This window comes from Antechinus flavipes, chromosome 6, assembly GCF_016432865.1.
Source record: "Antechinus flavipes isolate AdamAnt ecotype Samford, QLD, Australia chromosome 6, AdamAnt_v2, whole genome shotgun sequence".
Lineage (NCBI taxonomy): Eukaryota > Metazoa > Chordata > Mammalia > Dasyuromorphia > Dasyuridae > Antechinus > Antechinus flavipes.
In genome coordinates this window covers 195165178-195191597 of record NC_067403.1, presented here as the reverse complement: position 1 = coordinate 195191597, position 26420 = coordinate 195165178, and the positions used below count along the sequence as shown (strand labels likewise).

Here is a 26420-nt window from a genome sequence, read left to right as displayed (position 1 = left end):
AAGGGAGATGCAAACCTAGGAAGAAATCAGATGAAGAAAAAAAAAAAGGAGGAAGAAATAAATACTGGAAACCAGCACATATATATGAGGTATAAAAATTTGTATTTATATTACAATGAAAGACAGATACAACACAATACCTTTGGTGAGAGCCGCTAGCAGCAGCAAGCACCAGGAACGTGTGTACAAATGAATCTTTACAATATAATACATCTTGCCACCTACAAAGCGTTCCTTTTCAGGTACATATTCAAAATATCTCTGGCACAGAACCTGCCCAGGGCACCTCAAGAAATCCCCAGTCACGTGATTCCCTCTCATCTTTCCCCCACTCCACACAGCACCTCTGGTGTGGCTCCTTAATCAACATGGCCCCTTTCTCCACAGAAGCCTCAAAGATGACTTCTGGTGGCCTCCTTTATACCTATGAGACATGTAGCTTTGGAGGACAAAGGACTGTTCAGGACCCTTCACATAGGTGTGGGGTGGGAGTCAGCAAAGGTGTCCTTAAGGAAAGCAATATCACTAACCAAGCTGGCCAAATGGGATCTCCACTGACATTTTTTTTTCAGGGACCTGACTGGAAGATGATTTTCCTTGTATCTGACATAGAAACCCAAGATTTTGAAGCTAGAAAGAACTTCAAGAGTTAATTTAGTCCAACCTGGATGGGGACACAACAATCACTAACTTTTGTCTGTGGATCCCACTCCCCTTCATAAGAAGGGTAGCAATTAAAGAAGCCCTGGGAGGATAATAAAGCAAACAAGATTTTATACTGATCATGAGCCTCCTTCAAAAAGGAACCACCTTTAAAACACAAAAGTGAGATATCTAAGTTAGACTTACTTTCCCTCTCCAGGATAGCCTAATGGGAAAAGATGGGAAAAGAAGAATCCTATATTATTGACTCCAAAATCCACCGTGGGAAGAGATTCCCTAAAGAAGATCACATCTGAGGCCCTTCCTTTATTGACATCTGAGATCCAAATGGCTAATGAGTGGTAACTGCTCCCTGGATTGAAGCTTGGGCAATTAGGGGGATTTCTATTTTATCCAGAAAAAAATATTTTGGAAGAAGACAACAGTAGGTGGTAATTAAGGAAACCAGAAAATGGAACACTCCGAGTAAGCACAGACCATGCTCAGGGCAGTGGGATCTGCCCTGGGGCACTGTCTGATCATCCTCCTTGTTCACTGTGTGCCCAGACCTCCTTTCACATGGGTAAGAGAGGTGAGCATGGGAGGGTCTTAATCTCTCTATGTTCTTACACATGGCTTTGTAATTTGGTTCAATGATTTAAGATAAATGAGTTTGGTAAAAAATGATCAGAAAGAAAATACATTTTAAATGCAGACATGATTCATTATCAAATCTGAAAATTCTGTGTCCTGAGCACCTGTATATTTCACTGAAGTGAGTTTGCAGCCATGCCGTATAAAACTATTCAAAGAAGTTGGGCTATGCTGGCAGTCACTCTCCTGGCCACCATTCCTAGAATTTGTGCAAATGACAGTTTTTAGATAATACTCTGGAAATGAGTGGACAAGTAAGGGATGGTTTGGGCTGTGAAACCTCAAGGCCTTTGTAGCCAATGGGGCTTCCTCTCCTAGGCTAGTTTAACCCAGCTCATGACAAACCCTGGTATAAAGTGTCCTGGTGAAATTAAACTGCCTTATTTGAAACCAAGCTACTCTTTCCACAGGCAGTTCCTCCTTCTCAGTGCCAAAAAGAAAAAAAAAAAAAAAGAAGAAGTCATAGGGTTTTCAAACTGGAAGAAATCTTTTGAGGTCTCGGAGTCCTCAGTTCTACTGTTCTTCAGATAAGAGTAGAATGAGTTTCCTGAAGTTACATAAACAGTAAGTGGTATTGACAATACTTGCAAATATGGGCAAAGAGGAGAGAGTATATGATGACATATTTAGTTTCCAAATGCCAGACTAATGAATATATTCCTTTATTTAAAAAATTTATTTCTAGGAAATCCCAAGCCCAACAAGTCGTTCCTGAACTGTCTGTTGGACCCATCTCCCCCATACTATTACTAAGCAAAAGTGTTAGAAATTTGGGGGAACCCCAGTTGCCAAATCATGGTGGAGCAGGGGCATTGCCCAAATTACCAACCAGCTTCCAAAGAGGGAAAAAACAATTTCTGCTCCACATTGCTGTGCCCTGCTATGACCTGGGGGTTCCAAGATGGGCTGTGGATTGAGTAGCTTTGGAATTCTCTCTCTTTGAAAACCAGCTGGGCATTGAGAGAAATGAGTAGGAGAAGGACAGACACACCCTGACCCCTATTTCTTCTGAGATTGGCAGGATATGTGAAACTACTGAGAAAGCTAGGACAACTGGGTATGCAAGATCTCCCCAAAACAGGGTTTACATATTCTTATTGGGGGCAGAGGGGATGTGTGTGGAAGGGACTGTTTCAAATTAGCATTCAGCAACTATCACATTCATTTTTTAAACTCTCACCCATCCCTCTGTTAATTTAAAAATTTCATTTATTAGCAGGTTCTGTGCAAGAGGGTCTCAGGAAAGGAAACACTTTACAATTCAGGAGCATGCTCATTATAGAACGAATGAACAGCAACAGTTGATCCAAACCTCACTGTGGATGACCTGCCTAACAGTCTTGAGTGTTACTTGAAGTAAACTCATGATTTTGTTTCCATGATTTGGAAATCAGTTATAGAGGCACCAAAGGAGCTAGTAAAAGTTTTGCTGTTTCTCAGCTACCCACAATATAAGTCTATTGCTGTGTATATTTTTTCCCCGGACAAACGAGGATTTTAGTCATTTGCAAGGTATATTGAACATAATACCAAAACCTGCATCACAGAAAAGGTTAATGGTTTTCAGAATCAGCTGCCAAAGTTGATGACCCAGAGCCCTTCCCCCTACCCTCCCCCAGCTGATGGAAGGGGTGCCTGTGAGTTAGGTTACATAACTCAAAGGGGACCTTTTCCTCATTAGCAAGATTCCCCACTGTGGTGAGAGCAAGGAGGCACCCACTTCCAAAAAACAAAAACAAAAAAGCTGCCATAAAATGTCTTCAGGTTTCTACATCCTGTGTACTGTAAAAGCAATGGGAGATCATGTACACTGGGTGCTGAATGAACAGCTGGGTCTCTGTCTGAGGACTAGGGGTCAGTATTGTGAGGATTGCTCAAACACTACAAAAAAAAAAAAAAAAAATCCAAGATGGCAGCACCGTGACAAATTCTAGGATGTGATACAGTACAGTAACATGCTCTCGTTTCAGAAGCCAATGAGTTTCTGTCTCACAGAGATCCCAGCTTAATAAGCCACTCCAAACACAGGACTGTGTGTGCGCTTAAGAAAAGGAGCTAGAAAGGGAACCCTCATCTCCCTCCCTTGCCACTCTCCCCATTTCCAAGGGATGCAGGAGAAGGAGAGGTGCCCAGTTCTGGCTAATTCCTAAGAGGGGAGACTGAGGGAGACCCGACCGCTCACATGGAGGACCACAGAGGAAACCACTAACTCACTTGGCCAGGTTTCACTGTCTATTGAACAATGCAAAGAGAGGGACACACAGTCACCAAGGCACGGTATGACAACGGTGAAGAGTCCCTGGGACTCTAGGTCTGTACCACTCCCTCCCAATGCAAGGAAATGAGAACATTTAGGAAAATATAATACAAAATCTCTTACAGGAAATATAGACTACACTTGCTAAAATCACTTCTCTAAAAGTGTTTATAGCCATTTTCTTTTTTTTGTTGTTTTTTTTTTTTTTTGGTTTGTTTTTTGGGTTTTTTTGTTTTTGTTTTTTTAAAAGACCTCTAATACTAATGCAAAGACTGGTCCATTTTTTCTTACCCAGCAAGCCAAGCCCTAATGACTTTACTAAGCAGAATTTGTATTAAAAAATACATCTTCATAGTATTGCTACAACATGGGTAAATATGTTCAGAAAAGCTGGACAAATGCTATATAAGTTGGGTTGTTTTAAAGCATAACTTTTTTTTTTTTTTGCATTTTTTTAAGAGGAGAAAAATGCTGTTACGTGGTGTGCAAAAGGAGAAAACTGATTTACTTGTCCTCTAAAAGAATACTGGAAATAGGAGCTGGGCCTTTCCCACCAAAGGTAGTGGCTGCTGCAAAAAAAAAAAAGAAAAAGAGAAGGGGTCTACCCACCTCCCCCAGGCCTCCATCTCCAAGAGCTGGCACTAATATGGGGTCTCCAAGCTCTGGAGGATCAGCCGACAGCCATCAAAGGAAGGAAGTGGGGCTGCTCCCTCCCGAGGCCCCTTGCCCCGCCGCCCAGACAGAATGAGCTTGGCTGCCATTAGCACACTGAACACACAGAGCCAAAGGCCACTCGACGTCCCTTATGGAGTCATTCTTTAACCTGGCTTTCCCTCCACCCAGTCTGAAGCACAGTGGTCACTAGTTAATAGGGGAGAGATCTCAGAGCAAACCTTGTTTTAAAGAACAAATTAAAGTAAGGTAGGATGGGGAGGAAGAAGGGGGTTCTGCCACTCTTAAAACTGTGGGAAGAGTTTCTACTAAATAGTCTTAAGTTGGCCATGACCCATTCATCATTTATCAAGGGCAAACAAAACTTTCAGAACACTAATAGGCTAGGAGGTGCTGCTGGAAAACTCCTCCCCCAGGGAGGAGCTGGCCTACAATCCCAGCATCCACAAGTCCAGTCACTTTTCAAGATTTCCAAGGGGTCTCTCTTGGTTTCGTTCATTCTCCTGATTTTTGGTTTGCTTTTGGTTTCTTATTAAACTTCTTACACCGTCATGCGTGTTTCCAGCAATTACATTTAATACTTCTTCAATGGAATGATTATGACTTTAAAAAAAAAAAATTATAGTTACAGCTACATCAAGCTAACTTTAAGTCACAACTGTACCTAACCACGGATCTCTGCAGTAAAAACCGGGGTTGACAAGAGCTACTTGGTGTGGTCCCAGGGCAGGGAACCAGGGGTTCAAAGCCCCCGCTTCTTCAGCAGAGGCCAGTGGTTGGAGTTTCCTGGGAGAGCCGCAGTGGACACGGGTGGAATCGGTCTTCAGTCTAAGTGCTTCAGTTGGATGCTCCGGAGGTGGACGGGGTCGGGAGGTGCTCGCTCGGGCCCTACGAGAGCCGGCCCGACAGTCTGCGGGAGTGGGAGTAGCTGCTGTCACTGGAGCCGCTGCCCAAACTGTAGTGGTCATCGGCATCACTGGCACTCCCAACACTGTCCATTTCCCCTGGGGTGAACTCCATTCCTTCAATGTCCACTTCTACGTGGGAAGAGAGAGTCACATGTTCATAGTTTGAAAGCAGAGGGAAGTCTTACAAGACATAGAATTACAGGCTTTAGAGCAGAAACTCCCAAGATCATCTAGACTGAATTTCTCATTTTGCAGAATGAGAATGGTGAGGTCCATAAAAGTTAAGTGACTGCCCTACAATCACCTGGCTCATGGATCATAGGTTTTAGAGCTAACTAGAAGTGACTTTAGAGATCCCTCTCATCTAAAAGTCCATGTTACAAGTAAGGAAGGCTTCTTGGGTCCAAGGGATCATGTAACTTAGGCCTAGTCTCATAAACTTGAGAACACTTCATCCCATCAGTGTCATTCAGTCCCCCCTCTTTTTCATCTGTTTGAAGATTTCTCACCTCATTATATACATCTCCCATTAGGGCATCTCTGTGACCTGGTCCCTCTTCAGTACTAACTGTAATCCTCCCTCTACTATTTAGAACCTACACCTGCACATACGTGGAAGCTTTCAGGAACCAATGTAGCTAATTCCTGGACTTAGCTAAATCTTGAACTACTGTAGTGATTAAGCATAAGCAAGCAGGTGATGGTATATTGTGAGCAGGAATCAGAGACTCCACCTTCCACCAACTCCCAGCAAACAGCCATGCTGGGAGAGGGGCTCTGCTCTGCTGCCTCTCAAACCAAGTCTCTGTCTACTGCGCCTTTTCCAGGCCACTCTCAGAAGAAAAGGCCTGTCAGGCCATCCACAATCCAAATTAAGGGAAGGTATTGCCTGGGACACTGCTTCTCAAAGCATGGTTAGGCTCAGGGAGTCCACTAGGTCAATATTATTTTCATAAAAGTATTAGGATATTGTAATAAAGCAATTATCAATAGATATATCTACATAAACAAAAGCTCTTTGGGAAGTGGCAGGATCCTTAATAATTATACTTAATTATATGTATATCTTTATAAATATATATTTCATATATCTTTATAATATAATTATAATTATATCCTCAATAATATAGGGTTCTGAGATCAAAAAGTTTGAGAGCTATTGGCTAAATGGAAAGTAGGCTGGACAGAAGAGGTGTGGGGTAGGGAAGATGCCATGGATAACATGGGTTCTCTCTGTGGCTTCACCACTTAGGAGCTGTGTAACCTTCATCAGATTCCTTTATTCCTGAGACTCAGTTCCTTCTCTCTAATAGGGATGAAACCTGTACTGTCCCCTCACAGTGTTGCTGTGGACCAAGAGGTATTTAGAAAAGGTGTTTTGGAAACATTCAAGTTACAAACGATTCTTATCCATCCCATTTCCTACCAATAACTAGCAATCAAACTTCACATGCCCACTAACAGGGCATTAAGGAGAGAGACCTAAGACGGTATCAATATGTGGCAAATGGAACTCAGGAAGCCCCGGGGTTCAGTCTCTTACTGGGCAGGTCACAAACTCTTAGTGGCCAGGCAGCTCTCTCTTGCAGTATACAAAGTCTTCTCAGAAGAGACTTTGCTGATGAAATCACAGATCAAATGCCAACAATAATCATCTGAAAGGGACGCCTACAGATGAACCTCCTAGCTGGCCCAGCAATGTGCTTTTTCTCCTAAAATTCTAGGGCAGACCCCTGCGCTAGGCAAAGTCCCAGTCTACACCTGCTTTCCATGCTGTGTCTCACACACACACACAGACACACACACACACACACACACACATCTGACCTTGCTCTGAGTCTGTGGAGATGGTCGAGCCGGTACTGTCAGTGCGCACACGTTCCATGCCTTGAACCGAGAGCTGCTCCAGGCGGCGTTTGAGGTAGCGATGCTCACGCTGCAGCTGTTCCTTCACGTTCAGGGCTTTCCGGTCCTGTTCTTCCAATTTCTGGACAGGGTGGGGAGTAAAAGAAATGCAGGAGAGGGAAGAAATTCGAGGAGAAAGATCAGCTGTGTGTTGTTGTGGTTCAACATTGTGAAGAAAAACTACTTTGAAAGACTTTAGGATTCCAATTAAGGCAAGGATAAATGAACTCAGAATATGGAAGGAGAAACATGCCTTTCACATATTTCCAGAGAGATGGTAAACTTCAAATGCAGAATTAAGAAATACATTTTCGTGCATAGTCAACTGGGGAAGTTGTTTAGCTGGATTGTATATGTTTATAATGATGTATTTATCCTTCCTTCTTTCCCTTCTACTTTCCTTCCTACCTTCCTTTTGTTGTATAAAGATGGAAAGGGGAGGGGAGTGACAGAATGTAAATGTATATAAAAATACAGTATGTTTTTCTTTTTAACAAATAGCTTTTTTTTGTTTTTATATCATCTTTTTCAATTTAAAATAAATGCATGTAAAAATATAAATGCTTTTAAAAATCCATTTATTTTTCAAATAAAAAAGTGATGGAAAAATAAAAAAACATATTACTAAGTTTTATAAAAGAAAATTACACTTGAGCTGTTTGATTCACAGAGCCATTTTTAAAAAAGTATTTTGGAAACCATAAAGCATTATGGAAACGAGTTGATTTGTTACTATTTTTATTACAAAAGTGAATTTCCACTGAAGAAATCAGTAGTGAAAATAAGGCTGCAGAGGAAACTACTTAAGAAAAGGACTTAGGGATAGAAGGGTACTGAGAGAGATGAGTCTTATAGAATCATAAGATTTAGGACTGAAACTGTCATTAGAAATGGTAAAAAGATTTGGACCCAGGTCCTTTCTCTCTAAATGCAGGGTTCTAACCATTCTACCAAGTCAAGCATAGATGATAGATATTAATCACAAACTTTCCCAACCTATTCATTACAATATAGCTCCTAAGAATCTTTATAAGGCAACAATTTTAACTTAACTTAGGTATTGCTCAAACTTGTTACTTTTCTTTAAAAACATGCTATAATTTAGACCTTGTGATTCAAACTGATCTCAGAATTTCAGAGATGAAAGGGACCCAAGAGGTTGCCCCATCCCTTTGAGGGGAAGGCTAAGACCTGGGGTGGGAGGGCGGGAATGTGGTCCAGCCAGAGTGAAAACATCAGTCAGTCCTAGGTAGGACCAGCTGAGCACCTGGGACTGCTTCTTCTGGATCATCCAGAAGGGCTTTTCTACTACACTAAGCCATTTGTTAGAACTGCTCTGGGGCTGTTTTCTAAGTGTACTATTAGAGAAGGTCATCTGAGTGTCTGTGCCCAGGAGCCGCTACTGGCAAGGGGCCTAGTTTTAAACAAACAGGAATCCAAACCCTGAGGGATAAAAGGCCCATTATTGTATCGCAGGGTCAAGGTTTGGAGGGGGGTCTCTCATGACTGTTAAAGAGCAAAGGCCAGTGGCAGCTTCTATTAAGACAACCACTGTCCAGGGAACAGAAAATGCCTTATGAGTTAGAGTCAAAGGATTCTATGAGCTCGGCTAATTACTCTCTATATGATCTTGGGCCAGTCATAGGATCTGAGGCTCACCTGTAAAGGAGACAACTGGATTAGGTGACCTCTCAGTTTCCTAAGCCTAGTCATCCAAGACTACTGGTCAGAGCCAGAGGAGGCATTTAAACCCTTTCAATTCCACGAATGATAAATGAAGGGGCTGGACCAGATGATCTTCCCTGAGATTCCTTCTCACTCTGACAGTTGAAGAGCACAGGAAATCGGGCTCCAGATCTGGCCTTCTGCTCAGTCTCTCCCTCGTCAAGCTCTTTTCATCTCTCCCTCAGAGAACACCAATTACATCCTCTTACCTTTGCTATGAAAAAGAGCAAGTCAGTCTGCTTACCATCACTTGTCCCATTAGAATGTAAACTACTCTGGTTCAGGGGCCGTTTCCCTTTTACATCTGCACCTAGAACCTAGTACTTAGCAGTCGGTCAATAAACATTTATTGACCACTTACTATATGTCAGGCACTGTGCTAAGTACTGGCACATAACAGGTATTAGATAAATGCTTTTTATGCCGATGGATACCTTTGTTCACAAACTAACCTTGTAACAACAAGGGGCAGCACAGAAAGAGCCAGGGGCTGACCATGGAGGGACCTGAATACTAGTTTTGGCCTTGCCCCTAACTTACACCCCACACAGCAATCCTCTCTGAGACTCGATCCTCATCGGCAAAAGGAGAGTTTGGGATCTCTAAATGCCCTATAAATTAAGATCAGATATGACTATAAGGCAGAAGCAGGGTCTACAAAGTACAAGCTGGCCAGGACACTATTTATACTTGGCTCTGGGGTGGACCTCCGTGCAGAGAGAGGTTGGACTAGAGGTGAACTATTTACTATTTGGTCTAGCAGAAGAGCTAGAGAGCCGAAAGCCCATACTCCCATGTGCCCTGATCCCCACACTGAGCCCATGCCTTGATCAAGACAAGTCCCCAGGTATGGCTCTTCTGGAAACTCCTTTCCATGTCTCACAAGGACTTCCTAAGCTCCATAATCTCACAGGGGTACATTTAATGCCCACATCACATTGTAGATCCAACCACATCTCACACTTGTCTGAAGATTACATTCTCCAGTGTCTCCAAGTATTCAGGGCTAGCTCTTGGGGGTAAGGAGCAGGCAGGTCTCTGGCACTTGTCCCCCAACACCCCAGCAAAGGTTCCACACCAAGGCCAGGGTGGGTATAGGACCTGCAATATCAGAAGCCAACCCAGAGTCACCGTCACTTATTTTTTGCCTCTTTTTCCTTTCTCCTCCTTTTTTTCTGCCTGGAATGAAGCAGTCTTGGCAAAACATAGAAAACACAGGATTTGAAATCCTACTCTCTTACATACTACCTCGATGGCCTTGGAAGCTCTTCTCACTGTACCTCATTTCTATAAAAAGAGAAACCTGGAGCTGGTCATCATCCTTCCTCTTCTATGGCTCCCTCCATCCTTTTGCCCTCCCTCTCACCAGAGAATCCCAAGATTTAAGAGTTGGAATGGACTTAAGCCATGTTTCATCCCTGTAATGAGGGTTCTGTATAGTAGACTCTTCACTATTACTAGCATACTATATCGGTCAACTGGTTAGCTAGCCTTTACTTTAATGACTGGCAACTGATTCTCATAAAACTTCCCCCAAATTAAAGCCAGCCAACAGCGAGATGAGCCGCTCAGTGGGTAGCAGGTTGTCTCTCACTAGAGGGCTTCCGGGGAAGGCAGGATGACCGCTTTTAGGGATTGAAGGCACAGGAAGAGAGGGCTTTGCCTTGGAGGAAAAGAACTGTTACCTCTTCCTCAGGTGATCTGAGGAGGGGAGGATGGGGTCAGGGCACCTCTGAGGTAGCTCCCAAACCAGCACTTCTTTCCTCTCGTTCTTTTCTTCCTCCACACCTGCCATGTACAAAGAATGCCTTCTTTCCTTGGGACGGGGGAACAGGGTCGGGGAGAGGCCACCTCTGATCCATGACATCTGAGCTGCTGCACTTCTCCCCCCGGGTTCCTTGGGGCAGGGGCACAGGGGCAGCTGTTGCATGTTCTCAGGGGAGCTCACTGGCCCTGCCATTGGCAGGGAAGCCGTGACCTGGCCCTAACCCTGTCCTCCAGAGTCCTTCTCCTTCTCTTTCCACCCCCACCCTGGGGCCCCCTTGGCTGGCTCAGTCTGGGGCATCAAAGGCCCCGAAGAGACAAACAAACTTTTGGGGTGGAGCCTGCCCCTCTGGAAAGCAGAGAGCTATCTGTCAGCTTTTCTGCTCCATCCCTTGACCTCCTCCCCTGCCCCCAACCATCCAGAAATTAAGACACTGGAGAGCACCAGGCCAGTATCACACCAGGAAAGGCAAAGCTTATGAAAACATAAGGATCCTAAGAGGTAGGTACACAAGGAATCAAATTTGGAGAAAAGAGAAGAGGACTGGCTTATGGTAGCACAGCTTATCTCAAGACCAGATCCAGGACACAGACTTCCCAAAGCTGACACAATCTGAGCTGAATATATGACTCAACCTGTCTTTCTCTCCTCCAAGCTCAGCTCTGTTTGCTTTCTGAGAGAGGAGGAGTTGAGGAGCTCTGGGCTCTGTCCCTCTTAGTGGAGGAGTTTCACATGCACACTCGGGCTAAATTGTCTCATCCTGCCACATCCCAGTGCTTCAATGCTGAGAAGGGTGGCGAGCCCATGACAACCCCAAGAGAAGGATACCTGCTACCTCCCAAAGCAACAGATTCCCAGGTTTGGACAGCACTAACTTTTAGTAAGTTTTTACTTTGAAGCAAATTCTGCCAATTCCACTCAGTGTTCCCCTATGGTTAAGCATCAGAACAAATCTAATCTCCCTTCTCCCCTCCATCACAACCTTCCAAATACTGGAAGACCAGCTATCATGTCTCTCCCCTGAGTTTTCACTTATCCACATCAAAAACTGCTTTTTGAGTCACTTCTGGCCTTGGGGTATACTGCTAGAGTACCAAACACGGAGGCAAGAAAACATTCCAGCTTAACATTTGCTAGCTGAGAGGCTCTGAACAAATTACTGACCTTCTCCGAGCTTCTGTTTCCTCAACTGTAAATTGGGGAATAAAGTCCCTGAGGCTGCTGGGAGGCTCGGATGAGGATGAAGCCGGGCAAAAGACTTTGCAAACTTCCATGATCAATTCCTGTGCCTCCAGGCCATTTTGCCATGCTAGCTAACTCCTTTCTTGGGGAACTCTCCAAATTGTCAATATCTTTGCTGAAATACAGCACCTGATAGTGTAGGAATGGGCTGGTAAAGACCACATCAAGAGTGGTCCTCTCTTTCATTGCCCTGAACCTTATTCTCTCCACGTGGCCACAGGTGATAGCTTATATGGCTTCCCTATTGAGCCACTGAGTCATATAGAGCTCACAATCCACTAAAACTCCAAAAGCTCTTTCACGTGACCTGCTTTGGGGCCATGCCTCTATTTGTGCCAGGAGAACATTCCTGGAGCTCCAGAGCCTGACTCTTCATTTAGCCCGACCTCAGCTGCCATGGATATCCCCACCTAGAAGTACAACCAGCAACTCAACTTAGAAAACTCCCTAGCTCGCCATTCCCCTTCATCCCAACCCTGCCCACCTTCTGCCTAAACCTGCCCTGCTTCTCAAGTTTCCCATTTCTGCTAATGACATCACAATTTTTTCCATCTCCTATGCACATAGTCATCTTGCAGTTCATGTCTTGACTCACCTCTCAACTCCCTCTGTTGCTCAAACCTGTCATTTCTTTCATTATAATATCTCTCATCTGTATTCCCTCTCCTCTCCCCTGCCACTGGCTGGTTTCAAGTTCATTACTACTGGTCAAGACTATTATAATCCCCTCCCCACCAGGTCTCCTTGATTCTAGTCTCCAGCCTCCCACTTGAGACAAAATTATGTGCCTCACATACGAGTCTGATCATGTCACTTCTCTATTCAAAACCCTCCCTTCTCCCTCCTGTCTCTCCAAAAAAATACTTGGCCTGGCACTTGAGCCTTAGACACCATAGTTGCAATTTCTCATGCCAGCCTTAGTTCACAAGATTCTCCCTAATGCACATCTATATTTCAGTCTAATTGTATTGGCTGCTTGAGACTTCCTCCTCCCTCTCCTGCCTTCACCCAGGCTTTCCTCAATCCTGAAACGGATCGCCTCCATTTCTGCTGCTCCTTTCATTCCCCCAAGGCCCAGACCTGGCACCGTGTCCACAAGGCAGCCTTTCCTGATGCCCCCAGAGGGAGTCCCTCAAACCGCTTACGCCAATTTGCCAGCCTTCTCCTATGCGCTTCATCATTTATTACTGACCTGTGTACTCATCATGCTCACTGCAAGGGAAGCTCCCTGAGGGCAGAGGCCTGAGCATGGGACCCTGATTATGTTTCAAGTACAATGAGAGAGTGCTGGCTATCAAAGCAGACTTCACACCTGTGCTCTATGATTTATTGAGAGGGGAAAATAGGTCATCATTGCTGGGCCCTTCTGGTGAGGAGACTCCCCACACTGCACCGGGCTAGGCCTTCCTTGGACGGCAGAAAGCCAGTTCACTGCTGGGCCCATATGCAAAGCCCTCTGGGAGGCGTCCCAGAGCCTGTGCTCTGCCAGCAGAGCTTTTGGGAACCAAGAATCACTGCCACGCCGAAGGGAAGCATTGGGGGGGATGGGAGGCCTCGAGGGAAGCCAAAGGAAATCAAGACAGGAAAAATACTTGGGGCAGCGAATGCAACATGAGTTTTTGAAGAGGGACGCCATGTCTAATAAAATGCAGAGATTCTGCAGAGAGAGGGAAGGGTCAGATTAGCTTCTCAAGCACAGCCACATCGGTCCGGTTCATGGAGCTGAGGCAAGTCTTTCAAGAAGGGAAAGGGCCCGTTTCAAATGACAAGGAATCATCCGAGAAGGAGCCTCTTAGGAGCTGGCATAGCAAAAAATCTACCTGGCATTCGACTAGTATCTAACTCATCCCTCGTCAGCCTCCCGACAAAGAAACTTTCAGCCAGGCTGGTCCTTAAATAACCGTAACCAAGGGAAGGGGGGGAGGCGGATCCAGAGAGGTTGAATATTGCTCTAAGTCACAAAGTCAGAAGGAGCAGAGAACCAAGATTCAAATTCAAGTCAAATCAAGTGACTTCAAATTAATCACTCTATTCATGATACATAAGGCAGGGTCTGTCCCAGGTCCACATTTGCACACAGAAGATGCTTACTATGTCGGGTTTTCTTAGTTAACTGGAAGAGGGAAACGAAAGTTCTGGGAAAGGAGAACTCGGCCGGGGTGGTGGGGAAGGTCTGGAGGTGGAGGCTCAAAGGTAGGCTTCGAAGGCTCAGGCAGGCCCCCTCCCCCTCCAAGACAGACAACTATGTCCTCTCAATGACAGGGGGAAGCAAGAAGCCTGCGTGGGAGAGGCCAGTGCCTCCAGCTGCAGGAGGGCTTCCATACCTTGATATGCATCCTGGCTCTTTTCAAAAGGCTGAGGGTCGTGTGGCGGGTACTGTCCGGCCCCAGGGGCACAAGCTGCTTGAGCTGTTCCAAATACAACCGCAATTTGGCTCGTCTGAAACAGAGAGAGAGGAAGAATCAATCAATTCAGGCCGAGTTGGCCAGCACGCTGTTCCCCAAAACCAACCAATTCATCTGCTCCTGCCACAAAGTCAGCCAGCGGACCTGCTCCGTCCTCTGTCCCAGGATGGCTCCAGCCCCACCTCACCTGCCCCGCTCTAGCACGTGATGAAGATCCCCAAGACCACCCAGCTGAAGGGCTCAGGTCAGCTTGGTGGTCCCGGAGTCACAAGGCCTCAGTTGGTAACTGGTTCTGACACTGAATGAATGAACTGAGTCAGACCTTCTCTGAGCTTCACTTTAATCATCCATAAACTAAGCAGACCACGTGCACCACCTGCCAGAAAGTGCTTGGGCTTTAAAGCCTCCTGGGCAGGTACACAGCATTAAATGCTTCTGTGTCTTCTGCTCAAAGCAGGAGGCCCCTCTGGAAGCTTCCTGGGGAGCAGAGGAGATGGGCTCCTGGGCCCTCTCCTTACTTAGGTAGACTGGGAGGAGGACATTGGGCCCCGGAGGGAAGGCCTGGGACTGAGTAGGTGACCACCCAGTTCCAGCTCTCCCACATATTAACCTCTGGATTCTGGAGAAGACCTTACTCCTTTCTAGGTCTTTCTAAATCTGGAAAATGAGGCTAAAACTTGCACTCCTAATCTCATGCAGATATTGTGAGGAGTGAGTTCTATAAACGGGAAATCGCCACATAAGTATGAGAAGCTATTGTCGGGGGTTGCCCAATTTCACCTGAAGATATCTTGTGACGGGGAACTCGTTACTCCCCAGACAGTCCCCACTGTTGTTTTCTTCTTGGATAGTTCAGATTAGAACTTCGGCATTTCAAGCTAAAAGGGACCTAGACACCACCTACTCCAGGCTGCTTCTCATTTTACAGATGAAGAATTCGAGGCACAGAGATGCCCAAAGGTCTGCTAAGGGGCAGAGCTGAGATCTCAGCTCAAGTCTCTGGCTTCTAGAGGGCACTTCAAACATTAGCCTGAAAATCATGAATCCAGAGTTTATAATGGAGAAAATGCTGATGATGGGACAAAGAGAAAACACCTTACTCTATTCAGCTATCCAGGTGACCTTTTGTCCTTGTTATTGGAATCTCCTTTGGGAAACAACTTTCCCAAACTTCCCGTGGGTGATCTCAGTGGCAGCCAAGCAGAGTGGAACACCACAAGACCACCTCTGTCCCCACTCCCTTTCCCCAGGCAGAAAGTTGTCAGAAATAGCTTCCTTTATAAAAATACTTTCATTTCTCCTCAACACATTAGAAATGCATTTTCTGAATCCCACTGGACAAGGAACACTTAGCCAGATTCATCCTCTCCCCTCTTAGTACAGGGGAGGGTGGAGACCATCTCTCAGATATTTCCTCTAATCTGACAAGGCCCCCTGGAGAACAGTTCCAGAATCCCCAGGAGCCTTATGGGCTGACATCTGTTGCTGGTTACATAAGTGGTTATATAAATCTTGTTTGGTTGGCTCCTGCCCCACCTCCCAAGGCTACAAGATCAATTCCCACCCTCAAAATTTATAGAATTTAAAGCTAAAAAGAATTCAGGGAAGAGCTACCCCCACCCCCTCATTTTACAGAGTGGTCAACTGAGGCACAGAAAAGTAACCAAAGTATTATAGTAAGTTGCAGTCAGGGATTCAAATCCAGGTCTTCTAACTCAACTCTTTCCACTACACTGTGTTTCCTCTAAAAAAGTCAAATGCTAATGGGATTCAAGGGTCAAATGAGATACAACCACCACCACTACCTGTGAAATGTGTAGAAAACACACAAACAAACAAATCAGCAATCTGCAGCCTTCTTGGAGCAGGAAAAAAACTGTCTCTCCTCCATGTGCAATCTCAGGCAGTAATTTAGGCAAGACTTCCATGCCTCCCCCCTTCCCCAGTCCTCCATGGGGACCATCAGTGGCAATCACCATGCCTTCCACCCCCACCCGCAGCACACTGGATATACGGGCTGTCCTGCTGGTTAAGCATGAGCAGGGAGCAATAACGGCAACCCTTCAAACTTCTCACCAGGCCTGGAGATGGGGAATGGAAGGCGCCCCAGGGGACTCCCAGGCCCAGAAAGACAGAAAATAACAGGGCGATAAGAAGCCAACCTCAAAAAAACAAAGTAAGGTAACCCTGGCCAAGTCTTGGTCCCCATTCTTTCACAAAGCACTGGGGGTAGCAATTACATGACTATAGCATGGCCTCATCAATTTGTGAGAGACGAGAGAGGAACAAAGAGAGAGAGGGAAGGAGAAGGGAAGAAAGGAGAAAAAGGAAGGAGAGAAGAAAGGAAAGAAGGATAGAGAAAGAGGGAAAGAGGAGGAGAGAAAAGACAGCAGAGAGGAGAGAGGAAAAAACTCATGTCATTGTTCTAGATCTTGGGATCCTGTCTCCTTCCATGAAGTCTGTCCCTGCCCTCATGGTGCATAGGTGACCCTGGGCTCTTGAAGACTATGCTGGTATTACATACAAGCCCTGGAGGTCCTGGAAGGGTTTGAAATATTAGTAGATTCTGTGTCTCAGCCTATGTGCAGCAAGGGACCCTCACGAGACTGAAGAGTGGCAGCAGAGTGACAGGTAATTTGGTGAGGAGGGGCTGTGAAGGGAAAGAAGAATGGAATTTGTTTTAGCTCAAGAAATCCTGGTCTAGCGAAGAGATCGTAACCCGAGAGCCAGGACACTGGGATTCTAGTGGCCACTCAGTTACTGTAGAATTGTTTTACTTTGGCTCAAGGACTTAAATTTTCTGAGTTCATCTGTAAAATGGAGATAATGCCTCTTAACCTGCCTGCAGAGAGAAGGCTGGGCCAGATAATGTCTAAAGCACAGCTGAAGCAAGGGCAAAACAGTGCAGAATCGATAGCAGGATTAAAGGGCGGTTCAGGTTAGGTTTTTGTGATTTCCTGGGGTCCCCAATCCTCCAAAGCTCTCTGGGAAGCAGCTACAGGTTTTGCTCAGTTCACAGAATTACGGAGCTGGGAAGGCCTGCAGAACACAGGGCATGGAGAGCTACAAGGGAGCAGAGAATGTCAGAAATGGAAGGGACCTTGGAACAGATCACATCGAATGCCAGAGCCAGGATGGACCTTGGGTTGACCACAGGAAGTCAGAGACTAAGAGCTGCTTTCTGGAATTTTCTAGGACAGTTAAGTATTTATTAAGAGCCTGCTGTGTGCCAAACATTGTGCTAAGTGCCAGAGATACAAAGACGGGTAAAACAGTCCTGCCCTCGAGGAGCTCCCGGTCCAGTGCGGGAGACAACATGCAAACAACTGTGTGTAAACAAGCTGTACATGGGGTAAGCTGGAAATTCGCGCAGAGGGAAGGTACCAGCCTCCTTGTCGGCTCTTGTTCTGTTCCTTTCGCTCGGGGAGACAGCCAATGACATCAGGAGGTGATGCCTTGACTTGTAAGTGAATTGGATTTAAGTGAGGGAGGGCTGAGCAAGGTCACCAGCCCGTCTCTCCCGGAGAGCATGAGGGTCCAGTGGTCGGACCCAGAGGTCACAATGACTGAAGAATGCCCCTGTGCAGGGGAAGACCTTGGCCTTTCCCAGGTTCTGGTTTGTCTGATGCAACCCCCAGCCGGTAGGTAAAGGCTAGGTAAGAACTGAGGTAAAAGGTGGCTTACTTTGCCTTCACAGAAGACTCACTCGGGGTGGGGGGAAGACCCTCAGCGTTCCAGGCCAGAACAGAAAGAATTGTTATTTACACTCATTCTGAGGCATCACAACACACTGAGCAAGCCAGACTTGGCTGGGACCTATTCCTGGCTGATCAGTGAGAGCCAGATAGATATGTCTACGCCTTTAAACCAGCATTAAGTATAACAGGAAAATCTTGTAAAAGAGGGATTTTAGCTGAGACTTGAAGGAAGCCAGGGGGGCCAGGAAGTGGAAGTGAGGAGGGAGAGAATTCCCGGCATGGGGGATAGCTAGTGACAATGAGGCTGTTGGGAGATGGAATGTCTTGTGAGAACAGGAAGAAGGTCAGATCACAGACGATGTGGAGTGAAGGAAACTAAGAAGAGTGAAAGAGTAGGAGGGAACCTGGTTTAATAAAAGGCCTTGAATGTTTGATAGAAGATTTCATATTTGATCCTGGAAATGAGGGAAATAATTGGGTTTTACTGAGCGGAGGTAGAAGTGATAAACCTCCAGACACTGAGCCAGCTAGGCAGCCTTTCCGCACTTGGACAACTCCTTCAATTCTTTTTCCATTTCCATTCCCCAGGGATGTCTTTGACTCTCAGGTCTCAGAAGTGCTTTGTTCTTCACCTCCCTGAAGTCAACAGAGGCTTAGCAGTTACCAGTGTTTCCAATTCAATTTAACAAGTGTTTTAAGTGCATACTGTGCACCTGGCCCTGAGAGCAGAAAGACAAAAACTGGAGAATCTGTCCTCAAGAAGCTCACAAACTATGCTTATTTAGGTGCCTTTATCAAGTCTCCCATTTCCACCATCCCAATTTCAATTGTACTGGCAGTCACCAAGCACCCGCTATGGGCAAAGCCTTGTGCTATATGCCAAGGATCCCCAGGTCCTAAGGCACTGCTTGGGCACTGTCCTCATTGGAGTCCAAAAGCAACAAAAGGCAAGAGAAGGGGAACTGACTCGGGGCTCAGGAGACCAGGGTGCAAGCTCTAGATTGGCTGCTAGCTTGCATAATGATCACCAAGGAGTCATTCCTGATCCACTAGAGCCGCTTCCTCCTCTTGAAAGTATGCATCAGGTGAACCAGGTGACCATCAAGGTCTTGGCTACCTCTGAGAGTCCATATTCTAGGATCTAAGGAAGTTCCACAACTTGAGACTTTGGAACTCTAGGATTCTATAATTTTTAAAATTCAATTATTCTTACATTCAATGAATCTCAAACTTAAGAGCTAACAAAACTTGCCAAGGGAATCTGGAGAAGGTTGTGAAATCGAAAGCATGGGTGTAGAGATGTTAGATGTGGCAGCTGTGTGCTACACAAAGACCCCTAACAAGGAGGCGGCCCTTCCCTCCCAGGAAGGAGAGCCATGTGTGCAACCAAGTGCTCCTATGCCCAATCATGGTCCTCTCTAGTAGGCAGGAGATGCAGGAGTCCTTGGGGTGTGCTTTCCCTGACCAAGTGCCTCATCTACCACAATGCCCATAGTTCTTTTTCTAGATAGAGTTTTATTCCTCCAGAACTTTTGAAGGTTTTTTAGTCTTTCCCATAAGAATGCACATTCCCAAGAGGAGGAACGCCTCAATTAAGGTATAGTTTGGGGCCATTAACACCTCAATGGAGATCAGATACAAAGTGGAATGGAAAAGGAAGGAAAGAGATAGGGACACAATCCTTGCAGTGGTCCTCAAACTTTTGTTCTCTATATCTTTATCCTATTACAAATGATTGAGGATCTGTCCAAAGAGTTTTTGTTTATGTGGGTTATAGTTATAGATATTGATCACATTAAAAATAAAAACCAATTAGGAATTTGTAGACTCTCTGAAAGGATTTCAGAGATTCCTCAGGATGCTCTGGACCAGACTTTGAGAACCACTGCTGAAAAGGTTTGCTCCCCCTCAGGAGCTAGAATTTAAAACTTCAGCCTGTGGTCCAGGACCTTAGGGGAACAGAAAGAGATACAGTGTATCCTAGTGGACTGAACAGACAAGACTGTGCCCACCATCTCATCCTGCAGCTTACCTGCGGTTTTACTCTTTGACATCATCAGCTACCCAGCCACGTCAGAGCCTCTCCTCAGTCCTGGCTCCCCAGGTAACCTAGCTCCCCACAGCTCCGTGCCTCCGAGGCTTCCTTGCCAGCCCAAATCTGTGGTGCCCGGAGTGGGCACTGCCCAGATCATACATTAGGCGGGTTCTGAAGCCCAGGAATGAACCAAATGTTTCCCCCTCATCAGTGTATAAATACAGACTCCTGGTGCATTGTATCTCTAACTTGACAAAACAGCAGGAATGGATAGAGAGTTTCTCTATGGCCACGTGGTCCAAAGAGGGGCGGAGAAGGGGAAGGGGCCAGAGACTAAGTCCAGTGTGTTATCCACTATGCCCTGCTGGCCACTGCCTTCCAAGTCAAGTTCAAGCTCATCCACCGGGAATTCAAAGCCTTCCACAATCCAGTATGGCTCAAATCTCCTAGCATTATCTCAGATTACTCCCATCATAGCCTAGGTTTTAGTTCATCAGGAGGCCTCCCTGCCTCTCCACCCACCCCGCCCCCCACTCACAAACGTGCCTGATGCATTCATGCTCTAGGAACACCAAGAAAAGAGGGACTAGTTTTCATTTGGAGAACATGGAATCCTTCCTCCATGTGGATCCATTTGCTGTGTGGGTAAAGTCCTAGCTCCTCCTTAACACCTAGGTCATTTAGAATAAGTGCCCTGACCTAAAGGGGTACTAATAACATTTTGAATGTTCATCTCCCAGGGTTACTTTGGGAAGAAGCTAGATAATAAATGTGAGAGCCCTCTCAGCCAGCATGCTCCCCAGAAATGTGAGCTATATTATTTATAACACCGTCAATCCCTAAAGCTTCTGGACTGGGGGAGGGTGTAAGGAGAGGGGTGATGGAAAAGTGGAAGCTTCAATGAAAATTCAAGTCTGAAGTTGGAGCAAGTTTGGAGCATTCTTTCTTTTCTTCCTAGACTACAGGATCTGCCATCAGGCTGGGATTTCTTCTGGCCCCGGGGGAGGGGTAAAGAGAGGGGACAGGACCTGAGGAATGGCCACAGAGAGATCCTGGGAGCACCTGCTGTACTACAGACTCTGGGGAAGCCTCCAACAAATGCCTACTGAGAACTGGCCAAATCCTTGCTAACAGCTCTAACCTCTCCAGGCAGAGTCAGAGGCTCTGAAACTAGAGAAATGACATCCTCAGGGCAGCCGCCTCAACATCTCCTTCCTACCAAAATGTTCTTCCTCCCTTCTCCATCCATGCATCCAACTATTCCTTCAACAAACATTAAGAGCTGCCCTGTTGCTAGAGCTCTGGGTATGTAAAGTTTTGTTCTGAAACTACCTAAACCATAATCCCAAAGCGGGGACAATCCACTCTACTTACTCAAGTATGATGGACAGTGTGCTGGTTTCCCTTTCAGAGAGGCTGCTCTAGGACTACATAGTGACTGAGCTCTGAGATCCCGCCACTCCCAAGAAGTCAGTCATTCGTTTGCTCTAAAACCCGGGGTATCCTTGGAGGAACCGAGACTCACCTTCCCTCACCCCCTAAAGCACCCTCTCCCATCCCAGCAAGCCCTCCCTGGGAGGAGACAGCATTTTCAACAACACACATTTGTTATATCCCTAGATGTTCAAAGCCCCATGCTTGATGTTCTGTTCTCAAGTGATTAATGTCATTAGCAGCATTTAAAATGAATGTTATTGGCCTTTTCTATAGTATTCTATTAACTGATATAAATGAAACACAGTATCTCACAACACAAACTTCTAGTGCACCACAAATTTCTCCCTTTTGTTACCCAGGACCAGTCAGTTCCCAGCAGTCATTTCTCCAGAATTCTGCTGTTACCTTCCGAGGGAGGTCTGAGTTTTCTGCCTGAGTGGTCCCTGCAGGCAGCCCCCACCCAAAATCAGTCAGCAGTAATAGGATAGGAAGTTACACCCTCCTCTACCCTCCACAGACAGGCTGCCAGACCAACCCAAAGGTCACAACCCAACCTCAATCTCACTGACACCCAAAGTCACAAAATCTTGCTGACCCGGGCTCATACCACCTGACTTACTAAGTATGAGAACCTTGGCTCTGGAGTTAAAGGATCTGGGTTCAAACTCCAGTCCTATCATTTCACCACTCTGGGCCTCTAGCTCCTCATCTGTCAAATGGGAAGATTGGCTAAAATGACCTAGACTAAGGACCCAAGGGACCCCTGCCTCCATGCCTCTCTGATACACATCCTGAAGCTTAACTCTTTATCTGTAAATAGTGCCTCCTCTGTTCTCCACCCCCTCCTCTCTCTCAGCAGATGGATGATCTCACCTCCTATATCCAAGAGATATTTTGGATGAGGCGGAGACAACTTCTGAAGTTGTCCTAATTCTAGTGTCCTGTGATGTTAGGAAGTAAAAGCCACCTGATAGGAATTTTCTCAGGTCTTCCTCCATCTCACAAAGCCTCTCATGCTCTCATCTATCTTATCTTTCCTTGGGGTCTCAAGTTGAAGACCCTCTTCCTTGCCAAAGCTAATCTTCCAACTTGCACCTTTTATCTCACAAAGTCCCTTATTCAACTCAATCCAACTAAAATAACTGAATTAAGCACCGACTATGTGGCAAGCACAGGTGATAAAGAGACACAAATGAAGAAGTCTTAGAACCTGAGGCAGCTATCTTTCACCCAATCCACCAAGATGCATTTATTAAGCACCAAAAATTAAACAAGGCCCTTCCTTCAAGAAGCTTACATTTTCCTAAGGGGAGACAATGTATACACATATCCTTATATTTTTTATAATGACTATAAAATGATTTTGGAGTAAGTAGGGCATTAGCAGCTGGGAGAGGAAAATCTCAAAAGGCCTCATGTAGGAGGTATCTGAGAAATGAGAATTCTAAGAAATAGGAATGAGGAGGGAATACACTTCAGGCAGGAAGTACAACTAGGACAAAAGCATGGGAGAAGGAAATGGAATTTTCAAATGTGAATAACTAAAAAGAAGCCAATTTGACTGGGACAGAAAGGAAACTAACATGTGACCAAACTAGAAAGATTGGTTAGAGCCAGGCTGGGAAGAGATTTCAATGCCACAGAAGAGTCTGGAGTTTAAAAAAGTGGTCAAGTGTACGTTGCCCCTTGGTCCATCAATTGTCTCTTTTCCTTTGTCTTCAATATCTTCTCTGCTAGCTCTTTTTTTGTTTGTTTGCCAATATGCCTAGTCTTCACTATAACAAAAAAAAACAATAAAAATAGCTCACATTTTTAAAAGTACTTTATAGTTCCAAACTCTTCATTACAACCCTATGAAGTAGTAAGTCAAGTATCATTACTCCCAGACTAGCCCCCCCCAAAAAAAGAAAGAAAGAAAGAAAGAAAAAAGAAAAGAAAGAAAAAAAAAGAAAAAATGAAGAGAAATTAAGTAACTTATTCAAGATTACACAATTAATTAAAAGTTAGAACCAGGATTTGAACCCAAGTTTCTCAGTTCCAAGTCCAGCTTTTCCCTCTCCTCCAGAATCCCCATTCTAAAATACCTTTCCACTGACCCTAGAGGGAGTAGACTATACCTGGGTCCTTGCTGCTGAAAAGAATGGCTACCATGGAAAAGGGGAAACATCCTTGGAAGAGCCAACCCTGAAACAATGAGATCGCTGGGCCTGGGAGAGCACAGGCATTGCTTCCCAGGATCATGACAATCGAGACAGAACGCACAACAGGAGCAGGCTCCCCACCACCTCGGATGATCTGGGGATGGGAAGCCAACTGCAGCCTGGCCACCTGAGAGGAAGGAGGCCTGGAGGCCACGCAGGCCAATGCCCCCATTTTACAGATGAGGAATCTGAAGCCTTGAGCAGTGACAAGCTGCTCAAAGTCACCCAGCTATCTTCTGACTGTGGATCTGGGGCTCTGGGAAAGAAACAAAGGAGGTGGCGGAAACTGGGCTGCATATGACTTCTCGCCATCGAGGCCTGTAGCCAGGGATGCAGAAGGTGGCAGAGCCCGGATGACTGTGCCAGAGAGCTCTCACTCTTTATTTCAGCTTGCCACCCTCTCCTCCTGAGGCCAATTTATGTGGCTCCTATTAATCACCACAAACCATTGCATCTCTTTCTTGACTTCCAGATTTACAAATTCTCTTCCCTGCCAAATATCCCTGTGAGGCACAGAGTTCAGGTGATTTCTCCCCATTTCAGAGATCTGGAAACCAAGTCACAGAGGGGAGTAGGGCTTACTCAAGGTCACACAAGTCAGCAACTGGCAAAGTCAGGATTCAAATGAGAGTCTTCTGGCTTCCAACTTGGCTCCTTCCCCAAACCACGCTGGCCTCAGGGAACAAATGCTGGGTTGCAAGTTGCCCAGGACAACGGAGAAAGTACAGGGTGCTTTCTCCCCGCTCACCATGGCTTTCAGAGAGAATTCAAATCAATTTTTCTTATCTCGGTGGTTTCTGGAAGCACTTTGTCTACTACCTAATGACAAAGCGGTTTGGGGCACTTGCGTCTCAGCCATGCAGGCCCTGGGAAACTGTAACACTGTGTACTCGGCTTAGGAAATGCAGGCCTGATCTGTTTACTTCCTGGGGCTGGTCCATCAGCAGCTTCCAGGGGCGAGGATTGGCAAGGACTTCTTTTGGGAAAAAGAACAGGGAGGCACTAAATTTAGGAGATTCTGTCATCAGCTTCTGTTCTAGAATCCAGGCCTCCTGAGAAAGGAAGCATTTAATCTTCCTACTGTCCCCTCCTCAGAAGCCCGCTGTAGTGACCCCGAGTAACTGCCTGATCAATGCAGGAATCACCACCACTTTCTGGACTTGAAGGCTAGAGAGGGAAAGGACTCAGAATCCTTCTTTCTTTCCTTCAATATTTAAAAGACTCACTGGAGATCTCTAAGGGAGATCTCTAGCTTTGAACAGGAATCTCTCTGACCTTCCTTACTCATCATTACCCAGCCTCCACCAACGACGGGGGATTCACTACCTCAAGAGGTATCTATTGTATTTCTGGATACCTTTGATAGTAAGGAAGCTTTTTTACTTAAACTCACTAAGACTTTTACCCACTGCTCTGAGCTCTGCCCTCTAATTTGATCAATACGGACACTCTCTCCACCAAAATAGATGGCAACTTTTTCTCACAGCAGCAAATCTTCGTGATTTGTGGTAGCCAAGAAGTTCTCCCTCAATGCTCAAACTTTTAGCCTAGGAAGAGCTCAGTGTCCAAGGATAGAAAAGCACATGATGAAAGACTCAGACTTTATGCAATAGGGATACCTGTCCCTTTCACACGGGCATAGGGTCCCAGGTCTTTTGGATCAGGGGAAACTCACACAATAAGTTTCCTGAATCTTGCTCACAGAGTAGACAGAGCTTTGTACTTGAGAGTCAGAAAAGATCTGGGGGTTCAAGTCCTGGGCTCCACTACGTCAATTCATCTCACTGAGTCTCATGTTCCTCATCTACAAAATCCTCATCATAATAATACTTCTGCTACCTCTATCAGGGTTATTATGATTAAAAAAAAAGGGGGGGGGAGGGGGATATGAGCAAAGTATCATGATCTGCTCAGGTCTCAAGCCTTGGGGTCCATTCAGGTTCCCAAATAGGGCAACTTCAAATCAGTGCAATAGTTTTTCCAATGTAAGCAGGGTGCTGGGAATGTTTCAGAAACAGATAAGTAATTCATAATCAGAAGACTCAATTTTAAACAGAAAGGCATCTCAGGGAACTACATTTAAAACTGAGTCTTTAAACAGAAATGCACCTCAGGGACATGTAGGACAAGCTCCTCATCTCAGGATTAGAAAACTGAAGCCCAAGAGATCATGGCCAAAGTCATATCCCTAGCAAGAAGCAAAGAACCACGTGCAGGCCAAGGAGAAGTCATGCAGGAGAGATAGGGCCAACAGGTTGGACTAGATGACCCAAGGTCCCCAAGGAGATTTTATACATAGAAGCTTAAGGAGCTGAGGCTCTCTCAGCAAAGTCATCAAGGCTCAAATCACAGCTCCCAAGCTCCCACTGCAGGGTTTTCCCCATTACACAATTATACTTGCCATATTCCGTTCAATGCAAGCTAACGCATATTTAAAAGCACCTACTGTGTGCAGAGCACTGCTAGGCCCTGAAGAAAAGACAAGACCTGGATCAAGTCCCTTATTCCCCAGCAAGACTGAGCTGGAGGGGAAAAGGCAGAGATAACCACATGACCACTACACAACGCCTGCACCACTGAGGAATTGGTTGGACAGGTCTCACCAACCAAGGGGAATCAAGGAAGGTTTCATTTAAAGACAAGCATTCTAGACCTAGGGGACGGCATAAGCATAGAGGGTGTCCACACTAAGGGCATATTCTTAGCAAATAACCTCAGCTTTCTGAACCTCAGTTTCTTCATCTATAAAATGGGGATGGAAAAATATATATACACTATCTATATCACAGGGTAGTTAAGGAAGTACTTTGTAAACCTTAAAATAGTAGAAAACTGAGTTTTTTTTTTTGTCAACATCTCTTTAGCCTTCATTTG

The 26420-nt window shown here is 45.6% G+C and overlaps 1 protein-coding gene across 2 annotated transcripts in view; it reads right to left on the bottom strand.

The window, feature by feature from the left end:
• Positions 1-83: 83 nt before the first annotated feature.
• Positions 84-26420, bottom strand: part of MXD4 (MAX dimerization protein 4) — a 49925-nt gene continuing 23588 nt past the window's right edge. For both annotated transcript variants that reach the window (XM_051966290.1, XM_051966291.1), the window contains exons 4-6: positions 14095-14209; positions 6961-7120; positions 84-5262 (exon numbers count right to left, since the gene is read on the bottom strand). In XM_051966290.1, the coding sequence (XP_051822250.1) occupies positions 5114-5262; positions 6961-7120; positions 14095-14209 (424 nt within the window). In that variant the 3' untranslated portion in view covers positions 84-5113. The remainder of the gene's footprint in view (positions 5263-6960; positions 7121-14094; positions 14210-26420) is intronic.